This window comes from Chelmon rostratus, chromosome 14, assembly GCF_017976325.1.
Source record: "Chelmon rostratus isolate fCheRos1 chromosome 14, fCheRos1.pri, whole genome shotgun sequence".
NCBI lineage: Eukaryota > Metazoa > Chordata > Actinopteri > Chaetodontiformes > Chaetodontidae > Chelmon > Chelmon rostratus.
In genome coordinates, this window is record NC_055671.1 from 8,990,412 (window position 1) to 9,013,265 (window position 22,854).

General features: G+C 40.5%; 1 protein-coding gene across 2 annotated transcripts; it reads left to right on the forward strand.

The window, feature by feature from the left end:
- LOC121616927 (transcriptional regulator ATRX-like) lies at positions 1-22,615 on the forward strand. 2 transcript variants are annotated; one of them, XM_041951815.1, is made up of 36 exons: positions 1-135; positions 635-741; positions 825-880; positions 2,001-2,029; positions 2,385-2,506; positions 2,605-2,721; positions 3,601-3,710; positions 5,201-5,268; positions 5,376-7,153; positions 7,870-7,930; positions 13,008-13,159; positions 13,363-13,539; positions 13,619-13,727; positions 14,433-14,529; positions 14,707-14,910; positions 15,094-15,247; positions 15,653-15,762; positions 15,997-16,140; positions 16,286-16,463; positions 16,549-16,686; positions 17,109-17,284; positions 17,376-17,493; positions 17,918-18,045; positions 18,130-18,203; positions 18,487-18,579; positions 18,899-19,005; positions 19,078-19,234; positions 19,338-19,429; positions 19,527-19,632; positions 19,725-19,902; positions 20,211-20,402; positions 20,499-20,642; positions 20,786-20,845; positions 20,943-21,038; positions 21,829-21,936; positions 22,059-22,615. In XM_041951815.1, the coding sequence occupies exons 1-36, from the start codon at positions 116-118 to the stop codon at positions 22,149-22,151; spliced, it is 5,853 nt and encodes a 1,950-aa protein (XP_041807749.1). In that variant the 5' UTR covers positions 1-115; the 3' UTR covers positions 22,152-22,615. The 2 variants fall into 2 exon arrangements, with proteins under 2 accessions (XP_041807749.1, XP_041807750.1); XM_041951816.1 differs by lacking the exon at positions 18,487-18,579.
- The last annotated feature ends 239 nt before the right edge of the window (positions 22,616-22,854 follow it).

Sequence of the window (22,854 nt, forward strand, 5' to 3'; positions counted from 1 at the left end):
TAGCTATGGCTTCTGAAACCCAGAGCAGACTGAGCTGAGAATGAAAACCCAGGATATATTGGTATCATGAGAATATAAGGACTTGAACGACCTCGTTGTTCACCTGCTTCGCGATATGTCTGCAGCGATGCTGAGGTAAAACTAACTGAAATTAACTGAACTGAAATACTGTCCAATAGAGTATAACGGCGGGTTAGCTTAGCAACTAGCTAGCTGTATGAGCTAGCAGCTAACTAGAGTGACACCATAACTGTTAAATAACGATAATTCTAGTTGAGTTAGGTACTAACTTAAGTTAAGTGTCATTAACAAGTTAACACAGCCCCTAAGGTCACGCGAATTCGACGAATGTGTTTTCTTGACGTCTCAGAGGTAATGTTAGCTAATTTTTCCTAGCTAACGTTACTGCTTTATTTAATCTGAACGTTGCTCCTTTTAAAAGAGCATTTGAAATAGGGAAGCCTTGTCAGGTTTAATTCATACTGTGCGGGACAACTGGAGTCAAAATTCACTTCATATTACTAATGCTAACAAAGTATATTAATCAGGCTTTTAACGAGCAAGTTGATTAACCAGCTAGCCATTTCTAACTGTTATGTGTACAATAACCACACTCTCTTTTTCTTGACTGTAGCACCACTACCAGCAAGCTCAATGTATTGGTCAACAAACTGCATGAGTACTTGGCTCATTCAGCTGTTGAGGACAGCAATGGTACTCCACCCTCAGAGGATGCTGATGGTACAGCTTTTGATTATTGTGGGTGAAAAGAATGTCATGTCATGTTTACATGCTTTAGAAACGTGTTTAACCTCTGTTCACAGGTCTGACAAATAGGAGCTGTTCTGTGGGAAACTCGACAGGTCATGCTGCAACAGAGGTAACATACTTTTTGCCATATCCATTGTCAAGTGTTGTACATTGGTGACACTAAAGGTTGCAATAGCCTTTCAACTGGATCCATTTTCAGAAATTTACAACAGTGTCAGACTGAAGGGATTTTAACTTTGCTTATGTTAGGATCATTTTATATTTTAATTTACCACTGCGCAGTAGTTGCACAGGCCTACATTTTCAATTCTTTTGGTGGAATAATTGTAAGATCCACTAATATACACAATACATTTTAGTGCACCTTACAGATTGATTGATTGTCATTCAATGGTGTTTCTGTTTCTACGCTTATTATTAAGATTACGACTTGACCTTTGAATCAAAGGTAGCCTGTATGAGTTGAGGTAATGATGCAGGAAGGATGAGTTAAGATTAGTATCTAATTCTTACCAGCATCAGCCCCCCCACGACAGCTTGTGTATATGAGGGCCTTCCATTTCAGCTGATTAGTGCGCTATACTGGCATCTTAAGACAGCTATATTTTACATGTGCCATATGTAGTTTGAGTGATGTGCATTGTCAAAGTGCAATTGTGCATGCAATAGCCACTGTGGTATGCATTGATTACATCCTGTACAGCCACTACCAGCCTGTTGAACAATAACCACACAAATGTCTATGTGTCTGCATGCATCACACAAGTAGGTTATATCATGGGATCATGGTAGTAGTCCACTCTCAGCAATGGGGGACTGTTAAAGACAGTGTGACCTTGAGACATCATGCAGTTAGAGGTTGACCTGTAGCTGTGATGAATGACATGATGTGACAGAGCAGACTCATGTCCACTGGTTAGATTTGCATTCCAAATCTAACCAGTGGACATGTGGAGTCCCATGTGGTGTGTGTGCCTCTAGCTAAAAAAAATGTCAAAAGTGTACTGCCATTACCTCTGATGATGTTCCTACTTTTATGTTTTTGGTTGGTAGGAGTGTAATCTAATGAGGTCTTTTGAAGATGCAGCCCATTGCTTAAAAATGTAACTTAATTACAAAAAAGTACTGGCCTCTGAGTGAGCATCCCCTTTGGGGCATTACTGCATTTTTACACCAAGTGACACTTAGTACCAGTGGCAAACAAACTAATAAACTCTCTTGCTTTGTAGGCAGGACTGGATACGAAATACTCAAGGAGGTGAGTTGGCATTTCATTTGTACTATGCAAGCATGGATAAAGCACCATGATAAACAGTCCAGATTTCATGCAGCTCATTGCTGGAAATAATGTATGTTGACCTGAAGTGAATGTAGTGTAATGTAATTATGATCCACACCATTTGTGCTGAAACCATGTGAAAGTTTAAAACAGTAGTCTGATAATCAGAAGTGATAATGATGATTTTGCAGTGCTATTAGCTTATACGTGGTTGATACTTTTAAAATATAGGTAACCCCCTCCTCCTTTTTCACTGTCCAAGTAGGCTGCCAACCTGTGGTAAATGTTGCTAAGCTCTGCAATTTGATTTTTTTCTCTTTCACTGATAATACAGAAAACCGTCTGTTGTCATAAAGCACTCTGGACTGGATGAATCTGGGGACTCAAATGCAAGTGAGGACTTGGATTTACCAGTAAACACAAATGGTCACCTTGATATCACTAGATTGCCAAAAGGTAGGTCTTAACCGTTTCCTATAATATTTCTATGCTATAATTAACATATTTAATAATTATGTCATATATTTGATTCATTGATATGTTTCTTTATACAGGCACTGTTCTGGTGAGGCCTGAACCTGTTGATAATGGAAGAGATGACTTCAGGGGTCCGGAGTTTCGCAACCGGAAATCAGGTGTACTGCGGAAAGAGTTTTCAAGAAGACGTGGAGGTCAGTCACTACTGGTGGATATTGCACATCACATGATTACTCAGGCATTAATTTTTTTATTTTTTTGGAAAATAAAAAATTCCAAAAAAGTCAGGACGCTGTGTAAAACATAAATAAGAATAGGCTACAATCATTTGCAAGCGAACTGTGTTTGCTGATAGCTATGATACTATCACCTGCTACCATCAACCTATTTACCTGTGGAATGTTCCAAACACGTGTTTCTGGAGCGTTCCACAACTTTCCCAGTCTTTTGTTGCTCCTGTCCCAATTTGTTTGAAACATGTTGCTGCATCAAATTCAGGATAAGCAGATACTTACAAAAATCAATGACATTGATGAGGTCAAACATCAAATATATTTTCTTTGTACTGTTTTTAATTGAGTATGTGTTCAAAAGTATCAGCAAGTTATCACATTCTGCTCTATTTATCCTTTATACAGCGTCCCCAGTTTTCTGTAATTGGGGTTGTACAACTTAATATTGGCCACATTGATCAATTTAGCAACAAATGAAACAAAAGAAGGCACTTTCTGGAGGTACTCATCCATTGATCCCTTGCGGACAAAAGACAGACCCACTCCAGTGGTCAAGCTGACAATTCAGTTCACTTTGTGTCTAAATGCAGCTTGGTTGTTATCTTGTTGTGAAAGGCATGACTGATACACGACTTTGAAAAAAAGCTGTGCTTCACGCCCACTCTGCAGTGCGTACGGCAAGTTTTGGTATCCAACCACTGGTCTTGCTCATTGATATCTTACCTGGAGAATGGATTTAAGTAGATATTGAATGGAGTAGCCCCACGCCTTTTTAAGCAGTTCATCAAACCATAACTGATAACCATTTTTGTTGCTAATGAAAGTGCTGTGCTTTCATAGGAGTTGAACACATGGAAATTGTCAGTTGCACCGCATGTGGCCGTCAAGTTAACCACTTCCAGAGAGATTCCCTCTATCGACATCCAGTGCTGAAAGTACTTATTTGCAAGGTGAGTCATCTTATTTATCAGAAACAGCCATTTGGAAGGGTGTTTACAAGTTTGCAATTTTATTTGACCTTTAAGTAAGGATATATCAACATGTACATGTACAAGATGTAAAACTTTACATAATTGTTTGTCAAAGTTTACATGAAATAGTGACTATGATTAAAGTGGCATTTTAATTACCATACCTTTTTACTCGGGTACTTAATTTGCCATGTTAATGACATCACTAATTTCTGTCTTAGTCATGTTTACTTTGGTACTTTTACTTTTATGTCGAGGAGTACTGATATGAACCATGGGCAGACTGACTGGCTTTTGTTTACAAAGATCTGAGACGCACAACTGTATGAAACAGTTAAAACATTAGTGTGCACTTCAACCACTCATTGTCATTTCATATTCAGATGAATAGTCAGGTCAGATAAATCAGATCAATATTAAAAGTGCTTGCTTTTAAAAAAAATTCTGTATTTGATTTAGTGATAATTTAAAAGTCATTAGAAATGTAATAATATCCAACAAGCATATACATTGCAATCAACATTTTTTTTGTTACCTCCACACAGGGGCTGTGGCCAGAGGCATTATGTTTTTGGGTTGCCCGGCTATCTGCCCCATTCTTGTGTACATGGTATCTCTGGATGGCTCTGAGGGAATTGCTTCAATTTTGGCACAAACATTCACTGAAGGATGAACTGATCAGATATTGGTGGTCAAAGGTCACTGTGACCTCACGGCCGTCCCATTCTCCTGAACATGACATCTCAGGAACGCCTGGGTGGAATTTCATTACATCTGGCCCAAATGTCTACTTAGAGTCAGGGATGAATTGTTTACTTCTGTGAGCACACAACACTTTTCGGCCATAACTCCAGAATTCACACTCTAATTCTGACAAAATTTTGCACAAATATCTCATAGGATAATATACTGAAGGGATGCCACTTTATATCCAAAAGGTCCACTGGTCAACTACATTGTGACATCATAATGTTGTGTAATAGATGAAGATATGTGTGAAGAATCCACGTTTTACAATTTGTAGCTTCTTTACAGCAACATCCTTATTTGAAGCATAATATTCCACCCACTGAGCTTCAGGTGATTGTTGTTGCACCATGTGATGAAGCTCTCTATCAGCCCTCTGGACTCCTCTATAAAAATAGTCACTTAAGTGAAGACACCATGTTTCTCACTGGACATTAGTCACTGGAGTCACACATATCAATATAGTGAGAACTCCTATTTCACCAAAAATACACTTAATAACTTTTATTAAATTCCTTCAAAGTCTTCACTACATATATGAGTTTGGAGATACATGGATGGGAGCTGCAACTTGACTGCAACAACCGTGGAGCTGTAATTCTAGTAGGAATTTTTAATGGAATTTGGAGTACATTAGTAGCGTTAATGAAAATTACTTTGTTTCCAATTTACTTTTTGTTCAAGCTGTCTGTAACTCTTCCTATAATATTTGTTTTTGTCAGTCTTGCTACAAGTATTACTTAAGTGATGACATCAGTAAAGATGGAGATGGAATGGACGAACAATGCAGGTAAGATTTGTTATATTTAATATTTTAACTGAAATGTAATCGTTTTCCTTAATTTACTTTGTACTAAGGTTTTGCTCAACCGTATTAATCTTATTTTCCTCATGCAGATGGTGTGCTGAAGGAGGCAACTTGATCTGTTGTGACTTCTGTAGTAATGCCTTCTGCAAGAAGTGTATTCTACGAAATTTGGGAAGGAAGGAACTGTCTGGCATCTTGGAGAGCAAATGGTACTGCTATGTGTGTAGCCCAGAGCCCCTTTTTGGCCTGGTGATGACCTGTAACAATATCCTTGAGAATATGGAGAATCTGTGGAATCAGCAGCGAAGGAGGAATCGAGTAGAGCCAGAGAAATCTGAACTTTACGACATGTTACCACACTTACCACAAAACGTTTCTTTGGATAAATGGGATCACACTGGTATGGATGGTAATGTGGTGTTCAACTATAATGCACTGCAGGTGTCCAAGGACATTACCAAAAAAGCCAAACATTTAGTGGACTCTGCTAACATCTTAAATCGAACATTTGTCAGTTTCATTCATTCTGTGACAACGAACAAACAAACACCTGGTGTTCGCAATCTGTACTTGAACTCTTTTTTGTCTGTAGTGAAAGGCTTGCGAAAATCACTTGCAGCACTTGAGGATAGCCTTAAGGAAGAATTCAGTGACTTGGATGTCTTGAGCTGTTGGGAAAAGGTCCTCAGTGATGATTTTGATACACAGTCGGTAACAGAAGCAGACACAGAACTGGATATCACTGATGAAAGATGCTTGAGTGACTTGCAAAAATTGGCAGCTGAACATTTGGTTGATGATGATTCTGACTCCAAGGGCTTCACAGATGGGAGAAATGCACATGACTGCCCTGGGGAAGACATGCATTCACATTCAGAAGTCAGGCAAAGGGTCCAAAACATTGGCCTGAAGCCTTTTGAAAGTGGTTTCAATATGACAAAAAAACTGGTTGTCAAACTTACGCCTGTACTTATGGAGCAGGGGCCATCCTCTGATATCCCGAAGATGGAGGAGGACACGAAGGATAAGAAGTCAGAGAGAAAGGATGTATCTGAAGATGAACAGACAGGTGTTTTAAGTGCTAAAGCTGAGAGCAAGATGAGCAATGACAACTCTAGTGTGTCTGTACACCAAGAAGAGGAGCAAGGCAATAGACGATCTCCTCGCGTGAAGACAACACCTTTGCGTAGGCCAAGTGATGTCAAGGCCAAAACATCGCTTTCAGCAGCAGACAGCGACAGTGACAGTGACCCTGAGGAAACCTCCAGCACAGTGCCAGCCAAAAACACAGAAGAACAAAGTCTGGGCAGGGCAAGAGACGACTCTGACTCAGATGAAGTCCCTGCAGCACTGCTTGAGCGGGCAGCTATATCACAAAGTTCTGATGAGCCCCAGAGTGATGAGGATGGTGGAAAAGCATCAACAAAGGTGGCCAAGAAATGCCTCTTTTGGCTTACTAAGAATGCCCCGATCTCATCAGAGAAAATGCGCCGCAAACGCAAGATGCTGGATCGTTCCCCCGAGTCTGACTCATGTGACAGGAGAGTAAAGTCTCGAAAGGACAGTGGGTCGGATTCCTCTAGTGATGATCAAGACTCGCAGAAGAAAATGCGACACTTGAGTACACTGAGGTCAATAGGGAAGCCTCACCTCGTCAACAGAGAGGACCAAGGTGTGGATAGGAAGGCTAGAATGCAGGCTGGGAAGTCCAAGACTAAATCTCGTCGCCAGGTAATAGAGTCGACATCCTCGTCAAGTGAGGATGTACAAGATGATGACTCTGGGAGTGATGGAAGTGTTCAGAAGATGAAGCCAATCACTGAAGATGTGGCCTTGCTAGGGGCAGCAGCATTCCACCAATCATCAGGTGAGTTTCATATTATTTATTATTATATATCACAATCTTCAGGATATGTTGTCAATGGTTGTAATAACTAGATCACTAGTTTGCCAAATAACTGGTAATGCTAGTTCCAACTCAGCACTGGGTTTGCTGTGATGCTGTGCTCTTATTAATGACTCAGTGCACGGCCATGGCCTGTGTGTGTGTGTGTGTGTGTGTGTGTGTGTGTGTGTGTGTGTGTGTGTGTGTGTGTGTGTGTGTGTGTGTGTGTGTGTGTGTGTGTGGTGTGCAACTAATAATATTTACCTGCGGCCCCCTAACACAATAATTGCTGTCAGGGGTCCTTAACTCATGCTGTAATTCCATCTTTACTACTGAAAAAGGTGTGAAAATCTGAGTCACATTTAAACAATCAAGAAACATTAGTGTTTTGATGCTAAGGGTATCAAAGGGTATCAAGATTCATGCTAGCAAGAATTATATAGACAGCAAAGTGAGTCCAAAAGTCCATTCAGACAGACTGATACTCGTTAGGGAACTACTAACTTAGGTTGTTTCAGGGGAATTTGTTAGTGCCACATTAATGAGTTGCATGGAGGCAATTCTGTGACCTAGCAGTCTGCATATGTCTTATACAATAATAAATCTGAGGTAGTTTCTCTTGACATGCCAGTATAATGCAACATACAGTCCTCTGCAACATCATGACAATTTGTGTTTCTAATTTTTTGCTTTTGTAGGAGATGAGGAGCAATCTGGGCCCTCGTGGGCAGCAGAAGAAGATGACGATCCAGAAAATAGGTATGGTTCCAAAAGCCCGGATGTAGAGTTTGTAAAACACCCTAGGTGTGGAAGAAAGGCTGCAACTTCGAACCCCAACTTCTGTGCCAAATCTAGCAACAGGCGTGTCATTAAGACTCAGTTGCAGTCTATTCAAACAAGACCAAAACGTAGCTGCAGTAGAGCCCCTGCAATCAAATACACATTCTAGAGGTACACTGTGAAGCCCACTTTGTGATGCAGTGAGACTGAACCTGGATCAGAACAGGCTTGTGAATGATGAGCAACATGCTCTGCTTGTCTATGTTTCATTTAGTGTTCAGTCCAGTAGACATGTAAATGTGAGAGATACAATTTAATGAAGATTTTTATTATTATTATTATTATTTGTTATACCATATTTGTACTCTTTCCCTGGCTAAGCTAATACAAAAGGGAAAGCCTTGCAGTTGACCCACTTGAAGAGGTCTGAGCATACTTTTGGACAATGAATGAAACATATTTTGCCTTACAGCTCAAGCTGTTAATGTGTTACAGGTTTGTTTGACAGTGACAGTATTACAACTTATTTAGAAAGTTTTCAAACGTCAGTGTGCTCTTGCCCAAAGAACTGTTGTCCTCCATTGAGTAGCATTATTAATTTAAGTAAATAAAATATTGTTATTTACAGGTGAAGTATAAAGTTTGGAACATGCTTACTACATTATCTGCACACAATTTAGAAAATAAAATTGTGATGTTATTTTTTCCCTCTACATCTCTAAATGATAGCAAATTATGAGCAATGTTTTGTGTTCACTTACGGTAGGCAAGGCTTGCAAAGTTGAAAGCATTTATAAAACATTTATGCTTCACCTTGAAAACCATCTATTCAATATATTGCTCTAAAACGAACCTTACAAGGTCACAGTTGTGGTGAGACAATGTCATTTTGCCCTAATCAAGATAAAATGGGACAAGGATTGTTTGTTAAAATATCTGTAAAATATATGTACCTGGCTCTGTAAATGATTTATGTTGTTCAGCTTTTGAGTTCTTTTAGGCGCAAAAGTTAAATTTCCTTTCTGTATCCGCGATTCTGACCACACAGTATCTTTAATAATTCTTCTGCCACACATGATTTGAGTTTCATTTCGGGCTGTGTTTTCGTGAATGGGCTAATATTTGATGCCAGTTTGATGCATTATTTCAGAGTGTGATTTATTACTTTGTTTTTGAAAATCAAAAAACACAACTGTAATGATGGTATCATGATCATCTGTATCTCAGGATATGCTATAGGGCTACTCACTGTCCAACTGACAGAAAATTGGAACATTTTAGAAACACTTTCTGGTAATAAATGCCCAAAGCCCCCCACCGCCCTCACCCCAAAAAAAACATAAACAGTTGTTACATTTGTTCTATTCGTGTTGAGTTTTATAATTTGCAAATCATGGTAGACACTAACCTTGACAGCAAATTGCAGTAGATGCAATGTCAATTGGCATCCCCTGTTTGATAGTGAAATGGTGCTTTGCAGTGCTATATTTAGGCCGTCAAAATCAAGGCTCTGGTATTTGCACTTGGCTACCATGATGAATAATAAATATGTTGTACTGGGACATAATACTCTATAATATGGTATGTAGTGTGTCTTCTTTTGAAACAAGTTCACATGCAAGCTGCCAGTTCTGGGGTCTGGAAATGCTGCCTTTTCAAGACAGTTTACTGCCGCTGGTCCAGAAACCACAAACAACCGTCCCGCTGGCACACTGACACTCCCACAGTCACACCTAATGTAGTTCAGAGAAGGCTTTACTGCAGGTTGACATTCACTGGATGCCTTGAGTGCTCATTTTTTGTGAATTATGTCAGAGCGTCTGGCACATTCAGTGTAGTACTGGCTTCATGACTGTCTCTAGAGTCTGAATTAATAGTTAGAAACATGATAATTCAACACCGTTTCCCTAAATCATCTCAATGACAAGATGGCATTAGCCACACAGTATTTGGGCTTTGATGGGTAGAGCTATCTTTCAGCTATCCTGGCCATCAATGATTTATTATTTATCATTGCTGCTACTATTCCCCTTATGCACTTACACAGTACTGACCTTAGGTCTTGTGAGAATGTTTTAGTGATACACTATTTGAAGCACAGATGCACCTGGTCAAAGTGCTACTCCAGCACTTTGTATGAATGTGCACTTTTGCATATATTCAATATGCTATAGTAGTGATTAGAGGGCTGAGAAGTCTTTTTCAGGGTAGTGTCCCTACCCAAAAACATTTAGGTAACACTTATTTGAATGGTTTGGATAAGACAGACACAGTATCGTGGACATGGGGCAATCTTCATGAATGCTTATGACTGTTGTCAGTAACCATCGTTCGGTGAATTAACCCAAACCCCCTTAAAAATGACATGACTGACGGAATGACACTTAATGACAACAGTCATGACATTCATAAAGACCCATTCATGTTAATGATTTGTGTCATGGTTATGATGGTCTCATGCCAGTCTTATGCACGTCCCCTCAAATATTGTGATGCCAAGTTTTATACTTATATATACTTTTGTTTCTATGACAGTGCTGCTTTCACAGAGATGCTCTTAAAGGGTTGACTCACTCAAATTAAGAAGACGTGTTTTTCACTGTAACTCTGGTGGTAACCAGCCAGACACACAGCCTCTGTTTTATCTGCTGACGTTTTGAAATAGATTTTTGGCGCCACCCCGATACAATGGAGGTGGAGGAAATTTCGTAAGGCTCAAGCCCTGAGGAACAGCGCAGGATTTAGGCAGAGATTTTGTCTTCGAAATTGGTGGTCAGGTGATGTACTCTAAAAACGTTTCCCCATACAAAATGTCACGGAAGAAGTAGCTGGCAAACAACGAAGAAAATCTGCCGTTACATGCCTCCAGTTACAGTTTGGCCATTACTAGCATTAACGTACTGTTTTACTGCCATTAATGTGTGGGGACAGTTTAGCCAGCTCAGCCAGCCTCAGTGGTACATGTGCGTTATGTGCTCGAGCAGCTTTATTTTAATGGTCTCCATCGCAGAACACTGTATTCAGTTCTTGCAGTATAATGCATCCATGCTGTAAGCAGTGAGCCGTGACAGCAGAAAAACGTCCTGGTTAATCAAACTAAGTTACAGACTGCAGTCAGCAGTCTTCATCGGAACCATACCTGTGTTTTTGTACTGTATGTTTTACCCCACTTTCTATACGCAGAGTATACATTACTGCTGACCATTTTCTAAAGCATACTCTAGCTTTTAAGGCGCTTTATTTTACCATATTTAAACTCGCAGAGCCTTAAACCCTGCTTGACACGTGAACCAGCTGTCTTTTTTTTTTTTTCTTTTCTCGCCGAAGTAATGCAGATAAGAACAATTCGTGTTAAAAAGCCTTTCAGGTCAGTGCTCTAAAACGCTAACACGAAGGTTGTATATCTGAGAATTGAGAGTGGGCTGTGAAACAACAACCATTATAATGCAAGAAGCGACCAAATTCACATTGTGCCTTTTAATGACATCCATGTTTGTTTCTCGTGTTTTTTCCAGGTCGGATTTTCTGACAGCACAGCAGTGAATGCAGTGCTGTTAGGCAACAATCACTTAAATCTGGGATATTGTAGCCTGCTTTTGGCATCGAGCCGTTTCTTTCTTTTTTTTCTCCTGAAGTCTGTTTTCAGCTGTAGTCGTAGCACGACCCTATCTTCAGAAAAATGGTCAGCAAAAATGTAATGTGTACATTGTTTGTAGTTAGTGGGATAAAACATGAATAGTGCTGTTATATTCCTTTGAAATCCACACAGCATGCGATTGTGGCAATAATGCCAAACTCCTGTGTGGTGGTATGTTAATTTCCTTCAGTGTTTTTCTGCTTTGTGTTTCGTCCGTTTTCCCAGTTGAAACATGTCAAATGAGATCCAAGGCTCCGCTCTGTTACTGCTGCTGTCGTCTGGCATTGCTGTACTATAATACGTCTTTTACAGTACACTCTCATTGGACGTTTGATTAAATGTCAGTTTAAATGGCATTTTTTCCTTTGTCCAGTGACCTGCACTGACAACCCACTTTGAGATCAGGATCGAGAAAGGGTTAACGCAGGACGGACAATTGACCGTGTCAGCTCTCGGTTGTCATGAGTAATTCCAGCCCCGGGTCGTGAAATGCATGTTGATCACTGGAAGGGAAACGTGTTGAAGGGAAAGTAATTTTGACTATTGAGTGTTGAAAACATGATATGGTATTAAAACCATAAACCTTTTACCTTTTTAAAACATGTGTATTATGAACTGTATCAGATTATGTGCATCATTTCTTTATTTTTAAATCTTTATGCTCCATTGGAGTACAAAGGGTTAAAAACAGCTGAGATAATGTTTCGTCATGAGTAAATATTTATGTACAGAAGTTGTTAGTAATTAGCTGTTTTTGTGTTCCACATTGCTTTCTCCCCATTTTCACACGATATTAATTAGCCGGTAGTACCAGAGGAGTATGTTGCCATCCAGTCAGCTCGCAGTCTGTGTTCAGGAGGCCTGTAGCTCTTTACTGTGAGCAGTCATGACTTGGTGAACTGGAGATCAGTGTCTGTGCCAGACTCAAGCAAGCACAAGACATTGTAGGAAAAAAGATGAAAGTGTGCCCACGCATTTCCCAAAGGAGAATAAACTCAGAACGTGTCTTTCTGTTTTTTCTGTGAAGAATACTTGTTTGTTGTAATAAATTCTTACTCTTAAAACGTCTCGGCCTCATTTTTTATCGTTTTTTTTGCCGGTTATTTGAAATGTAGTTCTTCCAGTGTTGTGGCAGTTCACTTCGATCGGCCTGTGTCTTCACTAGCAGAACTTTATTTTGGCACATAATGTGGATTAATCAGAAGTGAGTCACTAAAGCTATCTGATGTGATTTTAAAGGCCAGCTGCATGAGGACTGTTGGCACCTAAACACCACTTTGAGAATTATTTTTGTTAACTGTCCAACTGCTGTTATGCTGTGATTTTTGCCTGAAAATACAACAATTTCCAGCTGCAGACAATGTCACTGATCATGAACTGAACTTCAGGTGCCTTTTCCTTCTTTTCTACTTCTGAAAGAATCGCTAAGAAAATGCTATTGGCCCAAATCAAAGCCAACTTCTCATCGGCCGATGAGATCTCTTCGGATGAGGAAACGCAGGAGGATGAATCTGAGTCAGACGGTGATGAGATCAAACAAAGCAATGAGGAACATGGAACAGATGAAAATGGTAAGTCTTTTTCTTTTTAAGTAGCACATTTGTAGCTTTACTCTTGTGCATCTTTTTATAAGCACAAGTATTTTCCAGTTTTAGTCCTGTTGGACAGCAGCTATGTTAGATATTTGTACTTTCCAACCAGAGTTGTTCCTGATTGTCAGATGCCTTTTGTCGGTTATAAACGGGAATAATAATAGAATATATCTCTGCTGCAGGGGAAGACTTGCCTTCAGAACCATCTGACACCTTGTCTGATGGGGCCAACACCAGGCACCATCTTCTCCGTCACAAACTAACCTTAGATGAGGGAACGTCAAGTGACAAGGCCGTGGCAGAGAGTGAAGCAGGGAAGCAGGAGCGCAAGCAACGAGGCGACGGCGAACACCTGAGCTGTAAGGACACCTCCAACATCGCCTGTCTGACCAGGGGGTGCCTGCTTTCCTCTAATGTCTGATTCTGATTTCTGTCAAGCTGCTAGCGAAAATGATGGCGACAGTAATGAGTCCGAGCCAGAAGATCTGGGGATGAGCGAGGAACTGAGTCAGTCAGAAGATGAGACCGATGAAGATGGACCCAAAAGGTGCATTCATTTCAGCTGCCACTAACAACATCAAAAACTATGTCTTATATTTCAATTTGTGTTACTTCTGTATAATGAATTCAGTTTTTCTTAGTCCACCTTGACTTTACAGGACACACTGGGAAATATACTTTGGTTGACTAAAAGCCTCAATAGCACAAAGGAATAATAAACCTTTTCTGATGCAACAAATATTTACTTGTCATAGCAGGAAAAGCACAAACTACTTTCATGAGGCCGAGCCCTGGACCTAGCTCACCTACATGGAAAGCAGTTGTCTATGACCCCGCCACCCTTGTGCTTGTCCTGCTATTGCAAACCAAAATGCCTGCTGTGAAATCCTGCATTCAGAAGGAGAAACAGAATTATTGGCAGTAAAATGTACATTTATTTGGCAAAATCTGTCAAAATATTAAAAATATTGATATTAGCTGACATTAGCCACCATTTGCTACTGGTCGTACCAGACCAAGTAAGGCTGAGTATGTTGAATTGAGTAAGGTTGAGTTTTAATTCTTATGAATTCAGTTTCATTTGTAAGAGAGTGAGCGTGTTATGTCTTCCATTAAAAGGTTTATAGTCTTGCTTTAAAAGGTAAAGTAACACCAAACAATATTGTTTGCCTTCACTCACAATGCAGAAGATTTCATTTATTAAGCAGACTTGTATGTTCACACTGAATATTAGCTTATGTCCTCTTTTTAGCTCCGGATCGTCCAATGAAATGAGCGAGGCGCCCTGTAGTTACGAACAGAAGAAACAGGTGCCCTGCATTTGGTTGTCTGACTCCTGCAGTGAAAAGGTAGCAGCTGATGTTTTAACCAAGTTGTTTATTATCACCTTTATTTGCTCATCTCTGATACCTTAAACTTATATTTTAACCTTACTTATTAATTTTAACCTCCCAGGTGATGAAGAGGTTGTTGGCTCCAGTGCCTAATGGCCATGTTGCTTGTTGGATCTTTCTGTGTTTGAGCAGAGCGATATTGAGGATGCTGATGAGGAGACGAACGACAGTAAAAGCACCCCCAAAGGGCGCAAAAAGATCCGCAAAATCATTGAGGATGAGAATCTTCGTGCAGAGACCCAGGAGGCCCTCAGAGAAGAGGAGGAGAGGTGCAAACGGCTGGCTGATAGGGAACAACAGATGGAGGACAGGAGAGAGGTACTGCATACACCGCAGGTAAAAAAAAGACCATTAAACTTCACTGTTCTGATGACCAATGGATATTTCCTGTAGTCTTGCTCTTAAGATGCTGTATCACTGTTGATACATCACAATAAGCACAGTGCATGAAAGGTGTGCTGCTGACAGATGGAGGAGGGGCGAACAGACAGAAGCTGACCGTTCGCCATTGTTTTCCAGATTATTGTTGACTGGACGAGGAAGGATGAGGTGTCTCAAGTGGTGTGCCCCATTACCACCAAGCTGGTCCTGGATCAGGAAGAGGAGACCAAGAAGCCTCTTGTTCAGGTGCACAGGAACCTGGTGACGAGACTGAAGCCTCACCAGGTGGACGGTGAGCTTGTGCCCGCTTTATTTTTATGCCCAATGCAGGCACGTTGATGGCAGTAACAGCATCATTTACACACAGTTCCTGTTTACATCAGTGATACTTTTGGATTTTATTCGTTCAGACACTGTTTGACAGCTTCAAATTGAGTCTAAGTGCACAAATGTCTCCAAGAACAGTTGGAAATAATGAACCGACAGTTGAGCACCTGTTCTGGGTGTGACACACAACACTTTATGACTGTAAAATGTCAATAAAAAGCCTGCACAAAACAGAGCAGTTGTTTTTTTTAGCAGCAGCTGATGTAGAGTTTTACAAATCTTTACATCTTTGCTGCATATTATCGCAGTCGAGCTTCATTTTTGTGTTCAGGCAAAACATAGTTAGCGTGTTCTCTTTATTCTCCAACAGGTGTCCAGTTCATTTGGGACAGTTGCTGTGAGTCTGTGAAGAAGGCCAACTCTTCTCCTGGATCAGGCTGTATACTGGCACACTGCATGGGCCTGGGAAAGACTCTGCAGGTGGACACATACATATATCCACCCCCAACGTTCTTGTTTGATTTGATTTATCCTGACAAACTAATACACCAAGCATTTTGAAGTAATTTTAGATATTGCTGGCTGCACAAAGTGCACCCTCAGATTAAGAGGATTTTTGTGTCTGCTGTCTGTACGTCACCCACCTTAAACTATGCTTTACTGTCTGTGATCATTTTTCCATGCTTTCATATTCACAACTGTGTTATTTCATAGGTGGTAACGTTCCTCCACACGGTGCTGCTGTCAGAGAATCTGAAATTCAAAACGGCGCTGGTCGTCTGTCCACTGAATACTATCCTCAACTGGGTCGGCGAGTTCAAGAAATGGCAAGGCAGCATGGGAGAGGACAAAGTAAAAGTATGCAAAACAGTTAAAAGGTGTCTAACCACAACTGGACAGAAAAAAAATTTGTGTTTCAGATGCTTTATGTCTCACTCTTTTCTTAACTTATGTACACACGCATGTGTGGTTATTGTTCAAACACAAAAATACTGCATCACAGGTCACAGAACTGGCTACAATAAAGCATGATCCAGATCGACTCAGAGCTCTGCAGCGGTGGCAGAGAGACGGAGGCGTTATGATAATGGGGTACGAGATGTACCGCATCCTGTCACTAGCCCGGAAAATCAACAATGAGGAATGGAAGAAAGAGATAAAGAGCGTGCTGGTGGATCCAGGTGCAGTAACGTTGTAATGACGTTTTTAAAATGTTTTACGTCTCATTGCTTGGAACTGTTTTGACCAGTGGCTGCTCCTGATCAGGTCCGGACTTTGTGGTTTGTGACGAGGGGCACATCCTGCGCAATGAAGCGTCCAATATCTCCAAAGCCATGAATGCCATCAAGACCCGAAGAAGAGTAGTGCTGACTGGCACACCGCTGCAAAACAACCTGATCGAGTGTGAGTCATGTTCAATAGGTCGCAGTTTGCTTGAAGTTATGCAGATTTCTATACCTTTGATACCTTTTAAAGGGGCTGTTACATATTATTTTGTTTCCTACTTCCTGAGTTAACTGTTTCCTTTCAAGATGCAAGACAGGTGAGTTCCCACAGAGTGAATTAGGCTCCCTAATAAAGTCAGAACAACATATTCACTGGAAATTGTTTTTTAGAAAGCACCAAAAATGTAACATTTAAGTCCATCATTGTATTTCTTAGGCTGGCGCATTTTGGAAAACAAGCCAGCAGATGCTCAGATAATAAATTGTGCTTCACTTTTAAATCCAAATAAGTAATTTCAGTGGAGGCATGATGTTGTTTTTCCCCTGCCGGTATTTCATTTTAAAATTAAACTCTTCACACAACACATTTTGCCCCCACAGATCACTGCATGGTCAATTTCATCAAGAAGAATCTTCTGGGCTCACTGGGTGAATTCAGAAACCGCTTTATCAACCCCATACAGAACGGCCAGTGTGCCGACTCCACACCAAAAGACGTCCGGATCATGAAGAAGCGAGCTCATGTACTTCATGCTATGTTGGCTGGATGCGTGCAGGTAAAAAATCTAATTAAAAATGCCGGTAGTTGTAGGATACAGTTTGGTTTTATTTTCAAGCTCTTGCAACGCTTTTTTGTCGTTTCTGTAGAGAAGAGACTACACTGAGTTGACTCAGTTTCTGCCTCCCAAACACGAGTATGTGCTCATGGTGAGGCTTTCCCCACTTCAGTATCAGCTGTATCGCTGCTACCTCGATCACATCACCGGTAAGAATATACACAGTCATTATGTATACAGTAACTGTAGAACAACATACTGTGTGTTAAAGAGAAAATGAAACCTGTGATCTCCAGAACGAAGCTTTTGCTTTGGTACAACATGATAGATTCATCCCTGAAATCTGTTGGTGAAGACTGTTTTCATGGATGAAGATACATTTCTTCCACAGCTCTAGTTTACTCTTACACTGATGTGTTCTGTGTTCAATGATTGTTTTAATTTGTAACATAGGAACACAATTTCCCAATGTCCTATTTATAGAAACAGAGACGCACATACTGTCAATAATATTCTATTATAGATTTAGGACAAATTCAGTGTGATGCTATTTTTGATGGTGATGGAACATTTTTGATTTGGCATTTCACGGACTTTCGACCATCTGAAGTAGACGCATGTTTGTTTTTCCAGGGGTGGGTTCTCTGACTAACAGAGCAGAAGCGAGGACTGCAGCCAACCTGTTCAAAGACTTTCAGGTGCTTGGGCGAATTTGGACCCATCCCTGGTGCCTTCAGCTCAACTACAACAGAGGAAAGAAGGTACCAAAGAAGAAATCACCTTGAGTGCATGTTGATTTCTTTATTAGACTGACATAATGCGAAGTGTTTTTAACTGACCTACAGGAAAACTTTGAAAAGAAGAAGGAAGTTAGCGTTGCAGCTCTGCTGAGAAATAAAGAAACCACTGTGGCTGAGAGGTAAGGCCTTCCACGCTGTGACCTTTTATGTGCTTTCGAACGCCATGCTCAGTTAATTAAATCAGGCGCACACCTTGCGAACAGTCGAGCCGCCTCATGCATGATCAGAGGAAACAGATGCATGAAAAGCACATCTACATGTGTAGTTATACATTCATGTAAAACCTTCAGTCCAAACAAGTTGTGATTCTGTGTAAAACATAAATAAAACAGAATGTGATAACTTGATCTCATCAGCTTTTTTGATTTTTGTAAATATCTGCTTATTCTGAATTTGATGCAGCAACATGTTTCCAACAAGTTGGGACAGGAGCAACAAAGACTGGGAAAGTTGTGGAATGACCCAAAAACACCTGTTTGGATCATTGGTAAACAGGTAAACAGGTTGATTTGTAACAGGTGATAGTATCATGATTGGGTATGAAAGGAGCATCCTGGAAAGGCTCAGTCGTTCACAAGCAAGGATGGAGCGAGCTTCACCACTTTGTAAAACCGTTGTCAGTTTGTTTGTTGTTGATTGTGTTCTGTTTTTATTCACGGCTCACACAGCGTTCTTACTTTTTTGGACTCGGGGTTGTAATTCTAGATTTCTAAATGTGCAAAATTTTCCGGAAATGAGATATTGTGTAGATTTGTATTTTGTACTTTCTGAGGCGATTTCTATACTTTTTATGCAATTGTTTTGTCTGATGTAGTGAACTGAGAGAGAATGAAGGGAACGACAGGAATACAGATGACAGCAGCGCAGCGGCTGTTGTTGAACTGTCCAAAGCTGCAACTGCTGCGCTACCAGAAGTGGAAGGTATTAAAGCTCCACGTGTTACTAATACTCACACCCTGTAGCTTGCACACTAATACAGTTTGTTCTGTGTAGGAGAAACAGGAGCCGCCAGCTGGAGGCCTCAGGGTCTAGACGAGGACTGGTTCAAGAATCTGCTGTCTGACGGGGACTCCAGGATCCTGGAGCACTCAGGGAAGATGGTGCTGTTGTTTGAGATCCTCAGAATGGCTGAAGACCTGAAGGATAAAGTGTACGTATCTCATTCGATCTGAAGCACATTTGAACACAGAAACACTGTAAGTGGTCTCTCAATATGCTGACTGGTCATCACACATCCTTTTTTGCATTTTTAGGCTTGTGTTCAGTCAGTCCTTGATCTCATTAAACCTAATTGAGGTTTTTCTTGAGGCCTCTCACCGTGCCAGAGACACTTCATCGTTTAGAGGTATTATGTTCATGGCAGAATTGATAAGAAAGCATTTAGGAGTTCTTTTCCTTGACTGTACTTTAGTTTTGATGTTTGTGCTTCATTGTTCCCACAGCGGGCACCTGGATTAAAAACGTCGATTACTATCGTCTTGATGGTTCCACCACTGCTTCGTTAAGGAAGAAATGGACAGATCGGTTCAATAACACTGCCAATGTCCGGTACAGATTGTCTGATTGTCTCTCTACATAGATTATACTGGAATACGGTTTGGCCAGAATTATCTGATTGCAGTGATTTCTCTTTATTTTAGCGCACGATTGTTTCTCATCTCGACGAGAGCCGGCTCACTCGGCATCAACCTCGTTGCTGCCAACAGGGTCATCATATTTGATGCCTCGTGGAATCCCTCGTATGACGTACAGAGCATATACAGGGTGTACCGCTTCGGTCAGCTCAAACAAGTGTTTGTGTACCGCTTCTTGGCTCAGGTAAGCTCACCTGAATGTCACTGCAGTATTCTGTGCAAAAGCACACAAACTTCTCTCCAATGTGACCCAAACTCTAAGTCAAGGTTTCATCCAAACACCTGGTTTCAGTGGAGATTATCTGCCTCTTTGCAGTTTGTAGTGTTTTAAGTTTGTATTTTTGGACAAAGTTCAGAGGGACAATCACTCTTTACTGCTGCTGATAGACATGTGATGAGAGGTCATAAGTTCGATCTTTTGGAGTTGCTGTGTTCTTACTTAACTTTAAACCTTTCAGTCCAGTTTATTATCATGGTCATATTCATGCACAGGGCACCATGGAGGAGAAGATCTATGATCGTCAGGTGACCAAGCAGTCTCTGTCCTATCGAGTGGTGGATCAGCAGCAGATTGAGAGGCACTTCACCTCGTCTGAACTGACCGAACTGTACACATTTGAGCCAGACCTGCTGGACGACCCAAACTCTAAGAAAAGCAGGAGAACCGCCTCTGGTTTGCCAAAGGTGCCGTCTCTGTCTTTGTTTTCAGGTTTCTGTCTGACGTGCAAGCTTATATGGAGCATTTGCAGTACTGAATGACTTTCTGTGTCTGTGTCTCAGGATGAAGTCCTGGCACAGCTATTACATACCTGTAAAGACCAGATAGTTTCTCTCCATGAGCACGAATCTCTGCTGGACCATAAACAAGAGGAGGAGCTCAGTGAGGCAGAACGCAAAGCCGCCTGGGACGAGTACGAGGCTGAGGTGTGAAGAGCTGTACACAGCAAAGCATACATTATCACAAGCAGGGCTCTGTATAGAGAAGCTGCATGTACTGGACTTTATACATGGTGTTTTACATTGTAGTTCTACGTGCTTACTGTTTGTGTATTGTGTTTTTTCCTCAGTCAAGCACAGTCAGCTCCAGCAAGGACACTTTGGAGACGAAGACCAATGAACAGCTCGTGGTATGAACAAATACGGTTTCCTAAACTCTCTTCTTAGAACTGCGGCTGGTGATGTTTGCGTCTTTTACAACATATTACATAAAACATGTCTGTGCAGGAATTGCTTAACAAGACCAGATTAAACACATCGGTGGCCTTCCTGTCACTGCAGAAGATACGGTCTCACAAAATCGAGGACTACATGTCACTACTGGTGAGTGACCTTAAGGTGTCATTAGGTGATGAGGTGAAGATGCTGCTTATATACTGTATATATATATATATATGTGTGTGTGTGTATATATGTATATATATGTATGTATGTATATGTATATGTGTGTGTGTGTGTGTGTATATATATGTATGTATGTATGTATATATATATATATACACACACACACATTGATGCAGTATTATAATAATAACATCCAGTTGTGATTATTAACAGAATTAGAATTAGCTAGGGTATGAATAATTTTGAGGAAGACTGTGTGTGTGTGTGTGTGTGTGTATATGTATATGTGTGTGTGTATATATATATATATGTGTGTGTGTGTGTGTGTGTGTATATGTATATGTGTGTGTGTATATATATATATGTGTGTGTGTGTGTGTGTGTATACACATATACGTGTGTGTTTATATATGTGTGCATTCTCTGTCACAAGATGTAGAATTCTGTTTACAAATATAATATATTTATATATGTGTGTGCATGTCTTGTGAAATAGTAAATAGGAAGTAGTAAGTAAATAATAGGACAGGAAATGAGATAACTGACAAATACAGGTACATTGATGCAAACATGATGTGACACACTAAACACAATGTGAATGATCAGTTAACTGTATGAGCACATGAGAAATGCATCACAGCACATTACTTTGCAGAAAACAGAGGAAGCAAATGGCTCATAAGACCAGCCTTACGATATAGCTAAGATCAGTTGTTGAGAATATTCCTTGCACTTTGTGTGTGTAAATGTTTATTTCTTCATGTTACAGCGGCAGCGGCAGCCTCAGATGCCTGAGATCGATGTCCAGACCAAAGCTCAGATTTGGAAAGTGAATGACGAGAAGGAGCAGACCTCTTATCTCGCACAGCAACAAGCAGTAAGTCATTTTTACACGTGTGTGTGTGTGTGTGTGTGTGTGTGTGTGTGTCTGCGTGTGTGTGTGTCTGCGCATGTACATACAAACGCTCAGTCTCATGTTTCAATCACATCCCTTCATAGCTCATATTCAGCATTCAGGCCATACTGACCAGTCGAAGAAATCAAGCGATGCAGACGTCCGTGACCTCTGTGAACCAGCCTGCACAGACTTGAACAAGAGAATCATGTTTTAGTAGGAAAAGAAAGTGATGCCTTTGGTTTTCATCACATGACAGGGACCTTATTTCATCTCATCATGAATGTATGTTTTAGCAGTAAGGAAAGAGAAGAATGCACTAAGCTCCTGTAACATAAAAATAACAGCTTCTTAATAACAGTTTATTATCAGGTGTCCGAACAGTTTTGTTTTGTATTACTTGCTGCATTTTAACTTACACAGGATACATAGTGAAGTTGAACAAATTTCCTTTACAGTTTGCTAAAACTGGTTTGTTCGGCAGCTTCATACATGTCAAATGTAGCAGTTTGTTGCTTCCAAACATCAATTTGATGGTTTCCACAATGAATGTTTACTGAACTTGCCTTACTATTTATCCTTAATATGTTTTGCTATTCAATTTGTTTAACATTTTATATGTCTGTTGCCAGATTTTATTTTGCAGTAATAAATTAACTAAATAACAGAACTGGTGCTTGTGTTACTTTTGTCCATGTTTGTGAGCCATCAATAAGATTGAGGCCATGAGAGGGTTAGCAGATGTTTAGACCAGTTTTTCTGTAAATATATATTTAATCTGGTAGAAGAGATCTAAGTGTTTTTGAAGGCAGTATCTCCTCGCTGTTTAACACAAAATAAACCATAAATATGTGAGTATGTGAGGGAGTTCTGTAGGAGTTACGCAGGTATTGTGCAGGT

What these genes read in the sequence shown, in the direction of transcription:
- LOC121616927 (XM_041951815.1), top strand. Translation starts at nt 116, where the DNA reads ATGTCTGCAGCGATGCTGAG. An exon ending in GATACGAAATACTCAAGGAG is followed by an intron (nt 2,030 to 2,384) that starts GTGAGTTGGCAT and finishes CTGATAATACAG; the next exon opens with AAAACCGTCTGTTGTCATAA. An exon ending in GCAAAACAACCTGATCGAGT is followed by an intron (nt 16,687 to 17,108) that starts GTGAGTCATGTT and finishes TTGCCCCCACAG; the next exon opens with ATCACTGCATGGTCAATTTC.